This window comes from Aspergillus eucalypticola (genome assembly GCF_003184535.1).
Source record: "Aspergillus eucalypticola CBS 122712 chromosome Unknown BO83scaffold_21, whole genome shotgun sequence".
Classification (NCBI taxonomy): domain Eukaryota; kingdom Fungi; phylum Ascomycota; class Eurotiomycetes; order Eurotiales; family Aspergillaceae; genus Aspergillus; species Aspergillus eucalypticola.
Genome location: NW_020290295.1, coordinates 71,638 through 90,388, shown reverse-complemented (window position 1 = coordinate 90,388; position 18,751 = coordinate 71,638). Strand labels below are relative to the sequence as shown.

The 18,751-nt window shown below is 48.2% G+C and overlaps 5 protein-coding genes across 5 annotated transcripts; 2 read left to right on the top strand and 3 right to left on the bottom strand.

The window, feature by feature from the left end:
- Positions 1-132: 132 nt before the first annotated feature.
- On the bottom strand, positions 133-1,885 carry BO83DRAFT_380334 (DNA-directed RNA polymerase II core subunit RPB11). The gene is made up of 5 exons (XM_025531725.1): positions 1,817-1,885; positions 1,497-1,756; positions 856-914; positions 680-789; positions 133-559 (listed from the first exon to the last, which is right to left on the bottom strand). Exons 2-5 carry the CDS (start codon positions 1,511-1,513, stop codon positions 356-358), a joined length of 390 nt encoding a protein of 129 aa, XP_025385615.1. The 5' UTR covers positions 1,514-1,756; positions 1,817-1,885; the 3' UTR covers positions 133-355.
- A 775-nt stretch (positions 1,886-2,660) lies between these two features.
- On the bottom strand, positions 2,661-5,700 carry BO83DRAFT_400849 (uncharacterized protein; the record flags this gene model as incomplete). The annotated part of the gene is made up of 3 exons (XM_025533425.1): positions 2,661-4,859; positions 4,968-5,379; positions 5,459-5,700. The coding sequence occupies 3 exons, from the start codon at positions 5,698-5,700 to the stop codon at positions 2,661-2,663; spliced, it is 2,853 nt and encodes a 950-aa protein (XP_025385614.1).
- A 3,152-nt stretch (positions 5,701-8,852) lies between these two features.
- Positions 8,853-11,094, bottom strand: rad7 (DNA repair protein Rad7, protein; the record flags this gene model as incomplete). Its single annotated transcript, XM_025535450.1, has 5 exons — positions 8,853-9,868; positions 10,028-10,193; positions 10,249-10,794; positions 10,995-11,033; positions 11,089-11,094. The coding sequence occupies 5 exons, from the start codon at positions 11,092-11,094 to the stop codon at positions 8,853-8,855; spliced, it is 1,773 nt and encodes a 590-aa protein (XP_025385613.1).
- A 670-nt stretch (positions 11,095-11,764) lies between these two features.
- Positions 11,765-15,265, top strand: BO83DRAFT_92836 (DNA repair protein RAD16). The gene is made up of 10 exons (XM_025537715.1): positions 11,765-12,752; positions 12,805-13,134; positions 13,186-13,294; positions 13,357-13,431; positions 13,483-13,541; positions 13,603-13,823; positions 13,882-13,928; positions 13,977-14,103; positions 14,157-14,909; positions 14,971-15,265. The coding sequence occupies exons 1-10, from the start codon at positions 11,970-11,972 to the stop codon at positions 15,200-15,202; spliced, it is 2,736 nt and encodes a 911-aa protein (XP_025385612.1). The 5' UTR covers positions 11,765-11,969; the 3' UTR covers positions 15,203-15,265.
- A 775-nt stretch (positions 15,266-16,040) lies between these two features.
- BO83DRAFT_92802 (C2 domain protein) lies at positions 16,041-18,392 on the top strand. Its single transcript, XM_025537714.1, has 2 exons — positions 16,041-17,108; positions 17,174-18,392. Exons 1-2 carry the CDS (start codon positions 16,309-16,311, stop codon positions 18,192-18,194), a joined length of 1,821 nt encoding a protein of 606 aa, XP_025385611.1. The 5' UTR covers positions 16,041-16,308; the 3' UTR covers positions 18,195-18,392.
- The last annotated feature ends 359 nt before the right edge of the window (positions 18,393-18,751 follow it).

The window sequence follows — 18,751 nt, the reverse complement described above, 5'->3', positions numbered from 1 at the left end:
ATCACGATGAGTCCAGAAGCTATCTACACTATCTACGCTACCCCCATGGGCATACCATACGGTTCTCTTCGATGTATGTTGCTACCAGTCCCAATTTTACAAGAAATGGGAACGAGACAGACAGGGGGATGAGTTGAATGATTAACGGCTACGGCAGCAATTGACATTTTGTCCCGAGGCAGGTTGGAGCGAAAGGCTTGGTCCGACTAATCACTGGAAGCAAAGAGAACAAACATAGAATAAAGGGTATGACCAAGAAACAAAGACACGCATGACCAGCTGCGTATATCCGAAGCGAAAGCATGTGTGTGACCGCTGACCCAGCTCTTCATGCTCTATCTCCACCTGTAGATGGCTAAACACCATCCTGGACGCCATTCTGCTGCTGAGCGGTAGCCCCTACCATCTTACGGAGCTCATATTCCTTGGTAAATTCCCGGGAGAGGATACCCAGGTCCCGAACGAGCTCATGGCAGGCTGCGATTACCGCATCCTTGGGGGAGACATCGCCATCGGTCTGAACTCGAAGCTGGAAATTGGGAACAAGCGGATGGGGAACCTGTGACAGTCACGTCAGCCCTGACGCAAACTAACTCAATAGATCTAAGAAAAGCAACAACTAGGAGCATAAGGAGCGCCCGGAACTAGAGGCGAGTATATATCACCATCGCAGACATACCTTGTACGCAGCGAAGAGAACATGGGAGCTTTGCAAGAGGCGAGAGCGGATCAAATTCCCCAATGTGTGATCTTCCTTGTTGAAGGTGAAGATCGCAGAAGAAGGGATGCCTGGCATGAGAAGCCCATGTTAGCAATGAACGCAAGCCGGTTAGGTCCGAGGTTAGGATGACATACGAGTATCGATCTCCATCTCAACTTTGTTCTCGCCATTCGCAAGAACGAACGACTCGTATCTAGGATTCATATTGCGTCAGTGGACTGGATGTAACAGACACTTCAAAAATGAAGAAAATAGAATCATCAAAGAGAACCCGAAGCGGACCTCGGCTGCTGGTCATGGGAAACATTGATTGTGGACTGACAGCGGACGCGAGATCCACCACTGCCATTCTTTAGGCGCGCATACACCATTTCTGCAGGCATGATGGACTCCATCCTGAAAAGGGTTGTGTCTGGGAAAGATTCACATATGACAGAAATGCTAAAGGGTGAAGACAACACAAAGCACGAGATCGATCCATTCAACGAAGAATCTGGACAAAGGGGCATAAATATTGAAATGAACTGGGGTAAAAAGAGGGGAGCACGAGTAAAGTCCAGAACATAGTCCAGCACCCTGGGTCAGTGAATGGAGCGGGAAGGCAAGAGCATGTGCCCGGTTGATAGCTCCGTCCACAATGAGACTTCACTGTCACACCATTCACTCCAGCCAACAGCTCCCGAACCTAGAACATGAGGGAAAAGGGGGGGAAAGCCAAGAAACAGAACATGCTACAGTATGGATTGAGTATATGTAAGAAGAACGTTCCACCTACCGGTCTGGTGCGTTCATTTTGTGGTTTTGGTTATATCCAAAGGTGCGTATACCAAAAGAGTGAAATAGCTGGACGGGATATTGAATATCTCGTGTTTTTATTAGGCCTGTAAGTGAATGGCCACCAAAAAGGACGAGCAGAGTGCTGTATATATGAAGCAGGGAATGAAACAATGTATCCAATAGATATGAATACAACTTGGTGTGCAACTTCTGGCCTTTCACGTTGGTTTTGCCACTGTTTCCCTTGCTCAGTTGGACCTTTGAATTGGATTAGTTGTCTGACCGACACGCGAACAGAATAAAAATTATTTGAATCACCTGATGGAGTAATTATATATTTATACGACTGGAAACTCCCGCCGTACTGTTGAGAAAGTGATGCTGCAATGCTGGGATTGCAGAATGGCTGGTCATGGCAAGCTCCAATAAGGTTGAAATCCCGTGATGCTCATCACGTGACTGAGCGCTGTCCGTGTGGGCCAAGTGGACTGTGTTTGGTTACTAAGCTACTTTCGCGCTGCACGACCTTTGACTCCAGCTGCTGCGCTGGATCATAGAGATAACTACGCATTGTATGGCATTTGAACTAAGGCTTCCCCATCCGCAGGGGGGGAATCCGATCAGATTATTATATAGATACCAGCCTCAGATATCAACTCCCTTATCCATGAATTGTGATCTTAATCGACTACACATTGAGTATACAAGACAGAAAATGCATGCACAACTTGCTAAAGCAATCCAATTACAACCCTCATTGGGTTGGAAATCATCAATCCGTAGAAACGCCTGTCATGATCCCGCACCCTGCTTTAATAGTGATTAATAAACTGGGAGATCAGGGAGAGAAGACCCCTCGTGTAAACGTAGAGAAAGATCAGGTCATGTCCAAGAAGGTAAAACAATATAGAAAAGAACGGGAGGGAAAGTTAAAGGACACGCAAGAGGAGAACGCGCCAACAACAATAGGAAATAGCTGGAGAAAAAAACATATTCACTGCTCACAAATGCACAAAGTGAGATAAAAACTCCTTCAGGTCCCTGTAAAGAGCACGGGACTTCGATGGCAAAATCACAGCCAAGCAAAAATAAGCGAAAGCATAACATGCACAGGACATGATACCCCTGCTGCGAGGGCAAACAATGTCAATTGACAGCCTGTCTAATGCACAGCATTCAACAGATCTCCAAAGCTCGACGTTTCTTTCTTCATCTTCCAGTTGTTGCGTTTATTTTCTCGTTTCTTCATCATTTCGGCCCAGCCTTCATCATCGTCCTCGTCATCCTGCTCCGCACCAATACTCGGCTTGCTAGCCCTTGTCGGTTTGCTATCACTTGGCATGGGACGGTGGCTCATCTGAGACGCCTGTGGTGCCGCCGAAACTGCGGCTGAAAGCGAGGACTTGCGGTTTTCATCATTCCATGACTTCGGTATGGACGAAGAGCCGATATTTCCTAACTCGGGTTGCAATGTTGAGACGGGTCTGTAACGAGGCGCCAGACCAACGTTACTGCGTTCCGATGGTGCAATAGACGGCGCATACCCTTGCCCAGCCGGCGTGCTTGGCCGGAGGGCCCCAGATACATGTGGCATAGCTGCACTATTGAGACGGGAGGAAACATTCGGATCAAGCATGCTTAGTGTCCGCTGATCGCCCGAGTACCCAGCATGGGCGTTACTCATGTTGCCAGCTGAGGGCATTGAAGATGGGCGCGCATTCAGGTTGGCACCTAGCGCGGGTGGAGGCCCACCAGGTGGCATTAATTGGGTGCTCTGTCCGCCTTGCATTTGAATCATCTGCTGCATCCACTGCATCTGCATCTGCACCATCTGCGTCATCTGCTGAGACAATTCTATCTGCGCCTGTTCAGTCGCAGAAATCGCCGGCTGACCGCCACCGGTATTCGGCGAGCTTAGGCTCATCATCGTGTAAGGCCTCGGGATGCCGCCAGGTTGAACAGGTGGCACAGGCATACCTCCTTGATAGTCGTACATGGCTTGGGTATTAGGGCTACCTCGCCGCATTGCCCTTGCTCGCTCCTCCGTGGCAATGACACCTACTAGGCCTCCGGGTGGTAGCGCTGGCGAAGGTCCACCATGGACCGATGCCCCTCCTCCAAAGGCCAGAGACTCTCTGTTGGATTGATTAACCAAACTGGCTCCAAAGTAAGGGTCTCGCGGCAAGTTTCGCGCAAAAACAGGCAGGCTCCCGCGATTGTTTGGATCCCGTTCTGCGACGGAAGCAGGAGACGGGGAAGGCAAGTACGGTTGCTGGAAAGACGCCCGAAGGTTAGGAATGGAGCTAGATGGTGCCAGACGGCTTGGGGGGCGATTCCTGTTGGGGAATCCATGAGCTGCCAGAATGCCCAAAGGAATCTCTTCATCATCATCACCATCACTGCTTTTCCCGCTCCCCGAGGTAATTCCAGGCTGTAATAGATTCGGCGCACTCTTACTAGCCTGGTCCATTTCGGTTCTCATAGCTGGTGTAGGAGATTCCTGGCCGGTCACCTTCATCATTTGCTGGCGATAAACTGAAAGATGGGCCTCTTGCTTGCGCCGCTGTCTCTCGGCCTCACGGTCTTTCTCTACCTCGTCATCGTCATCGTAATCGCTCTCTGCGGAATTCTCACTCTTCGAGGCGTCGCTGTTCGACCGTCTGAGCTCTTGCTGCTGACGATAATGTTCGAATTGAGATGGGGTCATGACTTTATTCGTTGAAGAGACCGATACTGGCTGTGCTTTTTCGTATTGTGCAGCCAAACGGGCATGGGCTGCAATCGACGGATCCAGGTGATCTGACAGCACGGGGGAGCTCAATGAGTTCTGAATAGATTCCCGGCGATCAGGACGAGAAGACTTTGCCCCAGGCTGGTCGAACAAAGGCCCATCATTTTCCGCATCCGAAGCCGCGTGGTCAGCCATGAATGGTATTTGCGAGCTCCTTTTAGAGTAGAGAGATTCCATGATTAATTTCGCGTCCTCGTCTTCAACAGGTACAGAGTCCCGCCTGTTAGAGTAAACTCCGCTTCTCCTCAAACCCGTGTCCGCCGTCGTTCGAGGCTTTGCCAAAGAACGATGGGAGGTAGTAGCCAAAGGCGTAGTACCGGACAGAGGCATAGATTTGCGCCGGTCTCCAACGGAGACTGGATCGATATTGCGTTGATATGATTGTGTTGTCGATTGTTCGTTGGGTGAATCAAGAGTGGTCAGCAGGCCCTCCTCCGAATGTCGGCTATCCCAAGAGTATGGTGATGGCTCAACCTCCCTTGAACGGTCAGTATCAATTGGAGCAGGACGTGAGACTCTCTCATCCTTTCGAGGCAAGGCATCTGGTCGACTGGAAGGTCCGGGTGAGTCCTACAGTAGAAGTTTAGTGTTGTGCTGCATTACTTCATGGGATTGGAGATGCAACAAGAAAGGCGTGAAACCGAGATACTGAATACAGAAAAGGGAATTTCATCTTACCAAGTCTACTGGCTGATCAAGAGAAGAGTCCTTCGACCCATAATAGCGCTTTCCAATATCACCAAACATGTTTTGGAAGTCGTCGTCAATTTTTCCAATTCGAAGTTCTGTATCGGGAAGCTTTGGTGGCGTTGCAGTGCTTGACGTGCTTGTTGTCATTCCCCTGCTTCTAGAAGGGCCCGGTGTAGATGGCTGAGGCGGAGGTACTGGCGCAGATATCTTGGAGAATCTCCCGCCGAATGAGAACGTGCGACCAGCTGCGCGAATCGCACCTGATAGGGGAGGGATTGGTATATCGTAGAGGTTTCGAGTGTGTGGCGACTGCGATTCAGGCTGTGGCCCGTCTGTTGAACGGCGTGCAGATGTGCGAGGTCGCGCAGATGATGTACCTTCGAATGTACTTCCACCACCACTCCAGGTCAGCTCAGCCATTTCTTACCAGGAAGGGGGGCAGGGGTAAGAACTCATCGGACGAAAGAGGGGACTCATACTGATGTCTTGTTGGCTGGGAATTATGCAAAGCAAAGATGTTATTGTCATCCTCCGAGGGGGAATCCAAAGGTTGACCTTCGCTTAAGCGCTTTGCCACTAAATTACCATCACTCAAAGACTTTTTGTCTCCGGACGGTCGTTCAAAGACTCGGAATGATGACTGGGGAGGATTTTGCACTTCCTCTAGAGCATTGCTAGACGATTTTCGACGGGCGAAGCCCTTAGGAAGCTTGATAGGCATTGGGCTGAAACCAAGGCGACCACTAGTGACGCCGGAACCACTTTCAGAGAAATTGAGGGCGCAGCCAGCGGCTCCAAAGTCCACGAAAGTCCCAACCCCTTCTCGGCTGCTTTACTCGATTCCCATGAACCGGGATTCCGCGACGGGTGGAGGGAGGGGAGGGGTTATGGGCTTGGGAAGATTCTGGGCCTGTCCAATCCACACGAATTTCGATCGTAGCGGGGCTTCTGGTCAAGAGATTGCCGGGAAATGAAGTGATGAATGACGTGAATGGGCGAAAATAGCGTCCAGAAGATCTTGTGGTGGATAAGGATGCTTTGAGCTCACTCAGGGGGGGGGCACAGGAGAAGATCGAGAGAATAGGCGAGGTGGCCTGAGAGAAGGTTTCTGATACACCGTATAATCGATCAAGAGCAGCCAGGACCCTCTGATTCACATGCGGCCAGCGGGGCTTAGAGACTAGCAATTATGATAAATTAAGAAGGGCCATAGGTACGCATCGGTGTGAATTCCGGTCGTTGTTGGCGAGGATGGGGACCTCTCCTCCGATCGGTTTTAGAAGGGTAAATAAAACAAACCCACCCGGGAGACCAGAAGGGGGGCGGCGGGCGTGTGGATGATGGATAAGTTTGCGATGACAAAGGCGAATTTTCTCTTGTAAGAAATGCCAAACAGAAACCGCAACAAGAATACAGTAGGGACAAAAAAGAAAGTAAGACACAAGAAAAGGAAATAAGAAGAAGAAGAAGAAGGGGAAAAAAATAATAAAATCAATTAATAATAATAATGATAATAATAAGACACAACGACAACGAGGAACAAAAGGGAATCAGGGGAAAAATCCAATAGTAGTGGGCAGAATCAGAACACCCAGTTGACGACTTGGAAGGGAAAAGGGGGGCGGGGGAAGATGGAAAGGAAAAGGGCGCAGATCAGTCGGTATTTTAGTGAGTTTGAGAAAAGCTAATGGGAAAGAAAGAAAAAGAAAGACTACGCCGGACTAGTTCAGGTTATCTACTTTTTGTTATGGACATACTAAAAGTAAGCCTGATGCAAATTTGGCGTAAATAATGATCATACTACTACTACTCCATACTATTAGTGAATGAATATTACTTCGTAATGGTAACAGTAATGGTAATAACCATAACCCATAATTATAGCAGCGGTAGCAGCCGCTTGAATAAAGAAGCCCAGATGTTTCATGGGGGAAAGACTGAAAAGTCCGATCTATCTAGGACTCTGGAGTAGAAGGTTGGTTTAGCTGAAGAGGAATAGAAACAAGCGGCATCCACCCAAGGACCAACCGCTCATCCAGTCCCAAGGCACCTTCCTCTCTGTGTCTCTCTCTCACTTTCAGTCTCACATTCTCTCAGCAGTCAGCACTCACAGCAGACCCTGGAGGGTGGGTGGATGTGGAGGGTGGAGCCCGGCGCGTTAGTCCGGCGGCGAGCAACGCCAAATATAGTATCTCTGACTCTGGCTCTGTGTCTTCCCGAGCTCTGAGCGGTTAGTGAGAGTGAGCAATGCCAGCCAAAACTCAGTCGGCACCGCCGATTTGGTTGGTCAGACCATCCCAGATTGAAAATCTTTCCCTTGGTTCTAAGACTAATTATAAACATCCTATCTATCTACGACCTACGTAGTAACTTATGGATGACTACTAATAATATTTACCGGGTAGCTGACAACCCTGTCTGGTATCAATCTAGACCCTACAGTTACTAGTCACTTAATGTGTGTTTCTTTGCACTTTAACCAACCACCCTGGTGCAGGAGAAGATGCTTGAAAGGAAACCGGAAATGTACATTAAACATTGTTCTCTCGAGTATGTCTGTTCCCATCTCCGAAAATGTAGGAAGAGGAAAAGCAGAGAAATCAATGAAAGGTGGGGAGGGAGGGGGTTGGTACCAGGCCTAGAACTGGCCGAGGTAGATAAATGGACACGGTCCGTTCCAAGGCATTCCACCATTCCACCGCCGTCAAATGTCATGTAAGGGGGCCAACGACTAACCACCGCCATCCGACGTACCACCTGATGGCTAAGGCATTCCTTTCTCGAAATAGCGAAGTAGATAGCTCTTCCCTCTTACCGCCGCCCACTTATAGGTATCCCATTCCATCACTTTTCAATTCTTCTTGTTCGGCGGCCCACAGCTAAACCTATCGGACTTAGGTAGTGGTGCTACTTAATCATGATATATGTACCTGTCATATTGAACATTTCTCGTTAGTCAGTTTCGACGTTCGGAAGATGATCACTTTACCAGGTATCTAGTCGCCCACAGTCAGCATTACTATATAGATGCTACTCGATCAAGCTGGACTATTGGATGCAATGGTGTTGCAGTGGTACCTACAGAATACTTGCGGAGTATTCTCTATGTAATGGGATATGTAATGGGATATGTAATGGGATTATCAATGGGATTATCAATGGGATTATCCCCTATATTGACATCCTAGTACGTTAGTTATGTGTCCCACTATCAGTCGTGTGTAATCAGATACTACAGAGTGGATTCATTGTCGAATCCCTCAGCGTCACTCGACACACACACCCAGTAACTCAAAAGCATATAGTATGAATTGTACTATCATATTCTATAACATGCTTCCTTATTACTGGACAACTATCTATTCGGGAATTCCTATCTTAAAATCCTCACCATGCTAGACTAATCAGGATGCTTGATTGTTCATGATCTCCGGCCGCATTGTGGGTTGGCAAGTCTGCGAGGCTGTACTATCTAGTACCCTTTAATCATATGTAAATCCCTCCAGCCGATTCCATCTTACGTTGTTATCGTCGACGGTTCATTGTTAATCGCGCCTGCTTTTCAGTACACTAAAGACGCAACCAAGCACTTGCATTTTATGAAAAAGTTCAATCCCCATTCAAAGAAGCTTTCTCGAAACATGGACTGGGATTGGTTCGCAAATACAGCTCGTTATGCCCGTTCCATTGAGATGCTCAGTCTCGGCAGACCGCAAACAACAGTTATGAATCACCCTGTTAAGAGTAATTTAGCAAACAAAGACTGAAAGGGATGGTGTAACAGCATTTGTCAACACCAGGGCAAATGAGCTGTTCATCATTCGAGCAACCAGGGGCGAGGGGGTATAGATCACGCAGAGCTTTCAAGCTTATCTAGTAGTGATGGCCCTGAAGTACAATGGGGTCTTGGGCCCTCAATCCGCCAATCAGAGCAACTCCGGCCGGAACCTGAGCATCTCGCAGGTTGAAACAGGCAAAAGCAACCAATTTCTGGAGTTTGGGACAGCACTGAAAGATCCGACCAACAACATAGTCATCGACGACTGTATGAAAGGACACGTCTAATTCCTCGAGGTTGGGGTACGTTTTCCCGGCCGCGAAAACTTCTTCAAAAGCAGAGCGGGACACGTGGCGACAGGATGCGATATTTAATTTCTGTAGCCCGGGCCCTGAATGGTTCATGAGAGCCATGAAACCTTGGGATGCAAGGCCAATCGCATCCGCAGGTCCATCAGGGTTCGAATTGTCAACGTCTCTCGTGGATGAAAGGTCCACAAATTCCAGCGGTGGGTTGCTCCAGTCAGTGAAGAGAGCGACGAAGCCTCTGTCACTACACACTGCGTTGTCAGAAAAGCGAAACTTCGTCAAGGCGCGGCAATTGACATGTATGATATCTAGGAGACGGTCATCTGCGGTAGATATCCCTTCCAAGGACAACGTCCGCAAATGTGGGCTGGTCTTTGAAATTGTGTTGAGGAGAATCTCATTATTCACTTCCTGAACAAAGTTCAAAGACAAGTGCTGTAAAGATACCAGCTCGGAAATGGCTCGGAGAGAGCGATTGCCCATTTTCCAGCACTGCTTCAATTTCAACCGTTGAAGCGCTGTGCACTCCCTGCACATCACTTCCACTGTTTCGTCGTCAAAGGAGGAATCGAGATTAGATAACTTTAGAGATTCCAATTGGGGTCCCAGTTTTCGAAACAGCTGCTGCCAACATGCATCTGATATCAAATTTGCGGCATCTAGCTGCAAGCGCTTGATCCTCAAATCGCGATCCAAAAGGTATTCAACCACCTTATCTTTCATTTGACTAGCAAAGCGAAAGTTCACATGATATAGATTAGGCATAAAAGCGAAGATCTTTTCGAAGTCCTGTGTTTCAAGCTCTGTTGCAATTAGCACACTCATACCTTGACTCATTGGCATAAAGTAGGATTAAAATGAGCAGGATATCAAAAGTGGAGGGATGACGAAAAGATACTGAACAAAGCCGGTAGAATTCAAGGGGAGGGAGGAGGAAGAAAGAAGTGAAAGCCAGAACGTACTTGCAGCATCATAGATGTCAATGAAATTAAGATCCGACCGAAGAAACAAATTAAGAGTTCTTGAAGTCAAAACACGCCTCTTGCACAAAATCTGACCGAGACGATGAAGCAATTGCGGGGGCAAATCTCCAAATTCTTCGATATCGTTGATGTTGTCAGCTACTTTCTATTGTAGCCGGAGGTTAGCAAAAGATCATGTTTCTGAACAAGCCCTGACGTACCTTCGTACACATCTCCGCTAGGCTTGGAGCGCCCGGTTGAGCAAACCCATCGAGCAGATTACTTTGCTTCTGGCGACGACCACTTCTTGGGCCCCGCCTATTAGCTCTGGGCTTCTTCTCATCATCCGCTAGCTCCTTCGAACATTTCGCGCAAAGGAGGCCTCCATGGGGACCAGCTTTGCTGTAAGGGGTTACTGTAAAGCGTTTGCCACATATCTCACAGTTTTCTAGCTGAAATGCAAAGGGCTGAGAATTCTCGCACATCATCTCTCGGGCGATATCATCATCGTTATCAGATTCGCCTGCGCCTTGAGCCTTACGACGAGCGAATTCTTTGCTTTTCTTTATCTTCGCGAGAGCGACAGCCTCTTTTCTTTTCCGCTTTTTCTTGTCTGCTGCCGACTCATCGACATTGTGGTATTCATCATCATCATCATCAACGTTGACATGATCACTTTCTTGTCGTTCAACAGCTGTCTGGCGCTCAAATTGCCTTAACCGTGTCAAGTGATCTTGCTGAATTTGAGCGGCAGATATGTTGTTCGACTGAAAATTATCAAAAATTCATCAGTGGAGGGCTCCAGGAGAATTCGCATATGATCGGGGAAACAGCGGAAGCCGGAACAAACAGATACAGTTTACTTACGGCCAGAAAATCGGTCAGAGCAGAGTGCCTAAGTAGTAGCGACTTTTAGTAAAGGCTGTGGGTGATGACAGGGGAAAGATAGAATCTATTGAGAACATACGGGCCCCGAATCTGATTCCTCGTTTGCCTTCTGTTTGCCCTGATATACTGTTGTCAATGACCAAAATATATATCTTCAACACTAAATCGGATACGAACATTTTTCTTCAAGCCGAATACAATATTGAATCGTGTAGATGAATATAGTTGATAAAGTGATTCTTTTTCCTGGAAGGGCTTCAAGGTGGCGACACTTGCAGGTCACAGGAACCCGTGGTGATTTCGCGTTCCACTTAACGCGGGAGTCGACGGGCGGGCTTATCGGCTTCGTGTTCGGCCAAGGGGGAAAGATAACAATTAAATGTGTTAAAGCAGACTGAGGCCAGGCAACAGTCAGCAAAACGATGATTTGGTGCCTAAAGTTGCTCCATCGAATGGCTAGATCGATGCAGTGAAACCTTTTTTTGGGAAGAAAGAAAAAATTTTTCCCTCGCCCCAAAGTCCCATCATCCTGGCGCTTTATTCCGATAACCGCGGCCAAGGTACGGAGTACACAACCTCCCCTAGCTATCCATCCCCGGGTGGCGTTGCTCCAGCCGTTTGCCTCACTCTTCGTCAGATACATCTGTGACAGCCATCAAACAATCTCCAGCCCTTAGTTATCAGCTCTCACGAACATTCGATCACTTGGTTCACAAGTATGAATCGAAAATCATCAACTACAGGGAGGGGAATGACCCCATTAGCTGGTGAGGTCTCTTTGTCGGATCACCCTCTTGTCTACTTCAACTCCGAAGGAGCAACGACGCCAGAAGGAGATATTCGCACACCTCAACTCAAAACGAAATGATTGCAAGTCAATCGGACTTTTATTAGCAGTAACTGACATTTTGGGCACAAATCAGATACCTCGTCCGTACCTAGACGAACCTCTGCGAGACTGGCTAGAGCATCCTCAGCAGCTTATACTGGGAACTCGAACGATTCAGAAATTGGAGGTAATCTCAGAGGCCGGAAGCCCGCGGTGGAAGGGGCGATGTCTTCTGGAGATAGACAATACTCTATCGAAGTTGCAATACCTCTGAGGAGATATCCCGTCTCATCTTCATCTGCTTCTCCCCTTCCAACCGAAGATATATCCGGCGATGAAGACATAACGCCTGCATACAGTACACCCGCAACTAGTATGGCAGTCACGCCTGTGGAATCAGATACAAGCCGATCGAGGAAGAGGGTCAGCGCCTCTACACGTGCCCAGGAATTACGATCGAGTGCTATGTCTTTACATACATCGCCAGGGTCCAAGAGGTCTTCAGCGGCACTTTCTATAAGCCATCCCACGTTGCAAGATTCTGATGCAGTATTGGCTCAGCATCTTCAAGCTCAAGAATATCAAGAACCACCTTTCAAGTTACGAAGGACCTCGAGACGGCTTCACTCCAGATTGGAAGACTCGGCCGAAGAAGATAGTGTCCTTGGGCTCGATCCTGATCGCGATGCATATGAGGATTTATCCAGGGGACCGACCCCTTCGCGCGGGGTAAGGAGATCTCTTCGATCAGCTAACAAGAGTAGCCTCCGCCAGATATCCCCGACTGATGTGGGCGATGGCGAATCAAGCGACGATCCTCTGACTGACATTGAATCGGTGTCTTCTGCATCTTCCTCGGATGAGGATGAAGTTCTAGTCCCACCAAGGCGCTCCAGGATCGGAAATATGCGTAATGCTAGAGGACGAGCCGCTACACGAGGGTTTTCACGCAGAGCGGGCAGAAATTCTCGCTCAGAGCCAGCAGAGACAGGAAGGAGGGGGTCCCGTGTATGTTTCTCACTTGAGCTATCTTTGGAATTATGTCTGACAAAGCACGCAGGCTCTCAAAGAAAGACTAAAACTTGAAAGGCAGCATCCATGCGTCATTACAATGTGGGATGATTTAAGGAACACTCCCCCGATGAAGCCGGTAATGGCGGAACAACCTCCTGGTATATCGAGAGCACTCAAGCCATTCCAGCTTGAGGGTCTGAGCTGGATGATGCAACAAGAAGAATCACATTACAAGGGAGGGTTATTGGGAGACGAGATGGGCATGGGAAAGACAATCCAGGCCGTTTCCCTTCTTATGTCCGATTACCCGGCTGGTAGGCCATCGCTTGTCGTTGTTCCTCCAGTCGCTTTGATGCAATGGCGATCAGAGATCAAAGTATGTCTGATGAAACCCTGGGATTGAAGTATCGCTAATGCATTGGACTAGGAATATACGAATGGTCAATTGAATGTCCTCATCTACCACAATTCGAACCCGAAGGTCAAAACCCTCTCAAAGCAGGATCTTCTGGCCTATGATGTGATAATGATTTCTTGTACGGTGACCATGAGAAATGAGTTGAGGACACTAAGAACTGACGTGACATACTCTACTTAGATTCGGGTCTCGAATCAATTCACCGCAAAGAATTGAAAGGGTGGAATCGCGATGATGGCATCATCCAGGAGAACAGTAAGAACTCTCGTTGATGACCCAGAAGATAGCGTATATTAACCAGGAAAGGCGTCATTCATTCTATTCATTATCATCGCTTGATCCTGGATGAAGCGCATAGCATTAAGGTATAGTCGGTCTTTCTTTTATGATGCCATAACATCAAACACTGACGGCTTACGTCTGTAGCAACGTACAACTAGTGTCGCCCGTGCATGCTTTGCACTGAAAGCAAACTACAAATGGTGTCTGTCGGGTACTCCTGTCCAAAATCGGATTGGAGAGTTTTTTTCTCTCCTTCGCTTTCTGGATGTCCGGCCGTTTGCCTGCTACTTTTGCAAGCAGTGCCAGTGCCAGCAGCTTCACTGGTCACAGGATGCAGCCAAAAAATGCACTGACTGCGGGCATAGGTACGGTCCTTCATCAGCACCTACAATGATCAAGTAGCTAATGTCATTCTCAATTTAGTGGGTTCAGCCATGTCTCAATCTTCAACCAGGAAATTTTGAATCCTAGTAAGTTGTGTATCAATGTACGCTGAGACCTCACTAACTCCCCGGGAGTCACTGAGAGGGATAATCCGGAAGGACGCAAGGAGGCATTGTCGAAGCTTCGCCTCATAACTGATAGGATCATGCTGCGGCGAGTAAAAAGAGATCATACGGCTTCGATGGAGCTTCCACCAAAGCGGTTCGTAACCTCTTGGCACAGGTGTACTGAGAGAAGTACTAACGTTATACCAGTGTCATTCTCCATAACGAATTCTTTGGAGAGATTGAACGTGATTTCTCTCGGAGCATCATGACTAATACGACGAGGCAGTTTGATACGTATGTAAGCCGTGGTGTCATGTTGAACAATTACGCAAATATCTTCGGCCTTATCATGCAGATGCGCCAGGTTGCGAATCACCCGGACCTCATTTTGAAGAAACACGCAGAAACCGGGCAAAACGTACTTGTCTGCTGCATTTGCGACGAACCGGCGGAAGAAGCAATTCGTTCCCGTTGCCATCATGAGTTTTGCCGAAGATGCGCCAAAGACTATATTAGGTCGTTCGATGTGGGCTCAATCGTCGATTGCCCTCGGTGCCACATCCCTTTGTCGATCGATTTCGAACAACCTGACATCGAGCAAGAGGAAGAGTGCATCAAGCAAAATTCCATCATCAATCGGATCCGCATGGAGGACTGGACATCGTCAACCAAGATTGAGATGCTTGTTTACGAGCTCTATAAACTGAGAAGCAAGAAGCAGACACTGAAGTCAATTGTCTTCTCCCAGTTCACCTCGATGTTGCAACTTGTGGAATGGCGTCTACGTCGAGCTGGTTTCAACACCGTCATGCTCGATGGAACTATGACACCGGCACAACGCCAAAATTCTATCGAATACTTTATGAACAATGTCGATGTCGAAGTGTTTCTAGTTTCCCTCAAGGCCGGCGGTGTGGCTCTGAATTTAACCGAGGCCTCGAGGGTTTTTATCGTTGACCCGTAAGTGGCATTGACTAGCAAAGCGAACGAATGTCTATCCAACTAACTCTACTGGTGCTAGGTGGTGGAACCCAGCTGCAGAATGGCAGAGTGCAGACCGATGTCATCGCATCGGCCAGCGCCGACCTTGTGTCATAACTCGATTGTGCATTGAAGATTCGGTAGAATCTCGAATAGTTATGCTACAAGAGAAGAAGGCTAACATGATCAACGGTACCATTAACAAAGATCAAGGAGAGAAACTGGAGAAGCTTACCCCGGAAGACATGCAATTCTTGTTTAGAGGATCTTAGGCTTGGTCAGGCAGGGGAAGGGAAGAGTAAAGAGGGGGAACGAGCGTGTAGAGATAGACATAGGCCAGAAAATCAATCAAGAGAACAGCGGATTAAGTGAAGGGCAGTAACTATGTAGACTAGTATCAGTGGAGGGTGGGGGAGGGCTTTTTATAATTTCGCTGGTACATAAGGATGACGGCGTTCTTGATGGTGGGAGAGCAGGTACAATTCGGACACAGTGGATCAAAGGATCTCACATCTACATGAAGTCTACGTATGCGCTGGGGCCTCGGTACATACTACTCTACGCAGTAAAATAAAAAGTAGAGAAAAAAAAAAAAAAAAAAAAAAAAACATAAACGATCAGGAGGGGGTTTTTTTTTAGTAAGAAAATTTAACTTCGGGAGGCCCCTGGGGGTCAACCAAACAATCTCTTCTGCAGGGCATTTTGCCTTAATTCTCCGTGGTCATTCTATTCTAAGTCCTACCTCCGTACCACACTTCTTACTTCCCCATCATCCTGGTTGGTACTTTTCGTGTCTCCTCTTACGTACCTCCCTTGCACAGATCGCCCTGTAGGGCGCTGAAAATGATGTCAGACACACCACTAAAGTGCCTCTGATGATGGGAGGAAGATCTCCAACCTGCTTTTCTTCGTTCCCCCGAATGCGCTCTTCTCCTTCCTAATCTCTATCTGCCCTATCCGTCGGGGTCCGCGTGTCCCGCCATCGTCATAGCCGCCCTCCGGCCAAAGTTACTAAACCGCCTTTAGCCTTGCAAGGCTTGCGTAGATTCATCATTTTCAATCTCCATCCCGTGGGGTTAAGGGGGAAGGCCAAGAACCATTAGATCTCTCACTCTTCCCCATTTATCAGCCCGGGATGTGTGGATCGCAATTATTATCACTTGGGCTCTCCATTATCACTGACATCAATAGGGGGATTCCAATCTAAACTTGCCGATCGTCTGATATCCGTCCTAGTTATTTACTTTGGACACTACGCGACAGATATCCCCATCCCGTCCGCTACTCGCAAAACCTCGCACAGGCAACAACCATAGTGACTACTTAGGAGCGACAACGACCGCCCACCATCATCGCCACCACTCTTGGCCCCCAAATCATGGAAGACCCCAAACCGCGAACACGGCGACGGCATCCAGTCGATAAATATGGCCCAAAGGTCTATGACAAGTCCGAGCACATGCAGGGTCGGGCTGCCGCTATGAAGGCTGCTCTGAGTGGTGACCACCCGTCTCAGTCAGAGCCTGCTGGGGGGTTCGATAGCACTCCATACCCCTATGCACCACCGGGCTATACACTGAAGTTCACCTTCCATCGTGGAGTCAACCTTCCCTGCGCAGACTTTGGTACATTTTCTTCCGACCCTTATGTTCTCGCCCAGTTGATCGTCGACCTACCCCAACGCCACAAGCAGGACCCCGTTATGTCTTTTCGGACTCCAACTGTGCGCAAAAATCGCGATCCAGAATGGAATAGCGAATGGATCGTTGCCAATGTCCCTGCGTCGGGTTTTCATCTGAAATGTCATGTGTACGATGAAGACGCTGCGGACCATGACGACAAACTCGGTAACGCTTATATCGACGTGGATTCGGTCAATGGACAGTGGCCCGGCATAAAGGAGCAGAACCTTCGCCTGAAGAAGCGCATGGGCAGCAAACGGGTCTACTTGTTCGGCAACATTGCTGCGCTGGCGTCGCGACGTCTGGATGTGCAGTCGCATATTGTAATCAGCGTGCAGTGCTTAGGGAAAACACCAGGAGATGAAGGGGCTCATATGTATACCGTTGGACCAAATTATTGGTTCAAACATTTTTCTCCCCTCATCGGGAGGATAGCGGGCACTAAAGATGAAGTCCAAAGCCATCGTAATGAGAAGAAAACCATTACTCGATATAAGTTCGTCCCTCCCCCTGCCCTAAACCCTTTGAAGAAGATGATACGCTTACAGTCTCTCTGTTCAGTTTTCAGGCAATCCAAATACAGCTCAAGGGCCCTGTGCCTACGCCGCTCTATCACCGTTACGTTGAGTTTAAGCCGTTTGTAGCCGGGATGTTCACGTCACACAGTCTTCGTGGAAGAATCCTCAATCGAGCGCTGCATCATCAACACGAGCGTATCTATAACTTTGACAAGACCACCCTCAATGGACAGTTTCCTTCCCCCTGTATCGAGCTCACGCAGAAGTTTCTTGAATTTGTGCATTACGCTCAGGGCGGGAGGATCTTTACATATGTCATCACCCTAGACGGGCAATTCCGCTTCACAGAAACAGGCAAGGAGTTCGGGATTGATTTGCTGAGTAAACACACAATGCATAGTGATGTATCGATATATATCGCATACTCTGGTGAGTTCTTCTTGCGTCGCCTGAAGCATCGCCATCCCCGACACCCGGAAACAATCCGGCATTCAGAAACACGCTACTCCGGTGATGAGTCGCTGGTAGAGCCGGAGATATCAATTGACCCGGCCGACTATGAACTTTTCATCGACAATGATAGCGGAACTTATCGTCCCAATGGCCAATACCTACCCTTGTTGAAAGAGTTTATCTCCGCCAATCTACCAGGTCTTCACGTCACCACACTTGATTGCAAGGAGGATGCAGAGCGGATGGCGGCTCTGAAAAATGAGCAGAGAGAGTTCAAGAAGAACGAGGGCAATCATATGATTTTCCTCCAGCGCAGCAATAGCTCTTCGCTTTCCATATCCAGCTCGGATGAAGACGAGCTGAATGAGCGCGGTGATTTGCAGCCTCAGAAAAAGGATGGCTTTGCGCAAAAGGTACACGATATGCGAGACCTGAAGGGTCAAATGATGAAATGGGCCCAACCAGACAATCATGGTAGTCCAGATGATACTGAAAGTCGGTCCGGGCGCCAAAGGACCGCGGCAGCGCACAGCTCAGAAGCATCAAAACCCGCCGTGGAGAATGGCGTGGATGAAAGCACAGCCACTTTCGCTGCTGACGGCCGAATGTAGCTTCCATACAAGCTCAGTGTGGGCTTTTGAGGCGTCTATGAATCCTGCCCTGTCGTACCTACATTACCAACTTACCTACAACCTCAGGGAGTCCACCCCACCTCATGTGGTGAAATAACCCGTCCTAATGTGCCTCCATGAATGACCTTACGTTTTTCCTTTTTATCTTTTTTTTTCCATGACCTTTACTCCATTCCGAATATCATTACTGACGATATCTTGTTATACGCCTTTCAACGGCTGGTTCTGTGTTGATAGGCCGAAGAAAATTGCCGGTTATCATTGATTCGGTATAAAATAATGCTAATGAGGGGGTTCCATGCCTGTTCTTCGTTCTTGGAATTGTTAATTTTTTGTAACTCTCATCACTGCCTGTATTAGCCATCAAAGCTACTACTAAGCAGGGAGGGTTGTTGTGATAGATTCGTGGCGCGGCCCAATAGTAGGAAGCGACGACATAGCACGAGGATGAGAGCTGGAAGGATAAGCTTCTATGATGGTGGGTATCATGAACCAAGTTGCGTTTGTAGAAAAGGTTAAGAGATCACGAGTCAGAT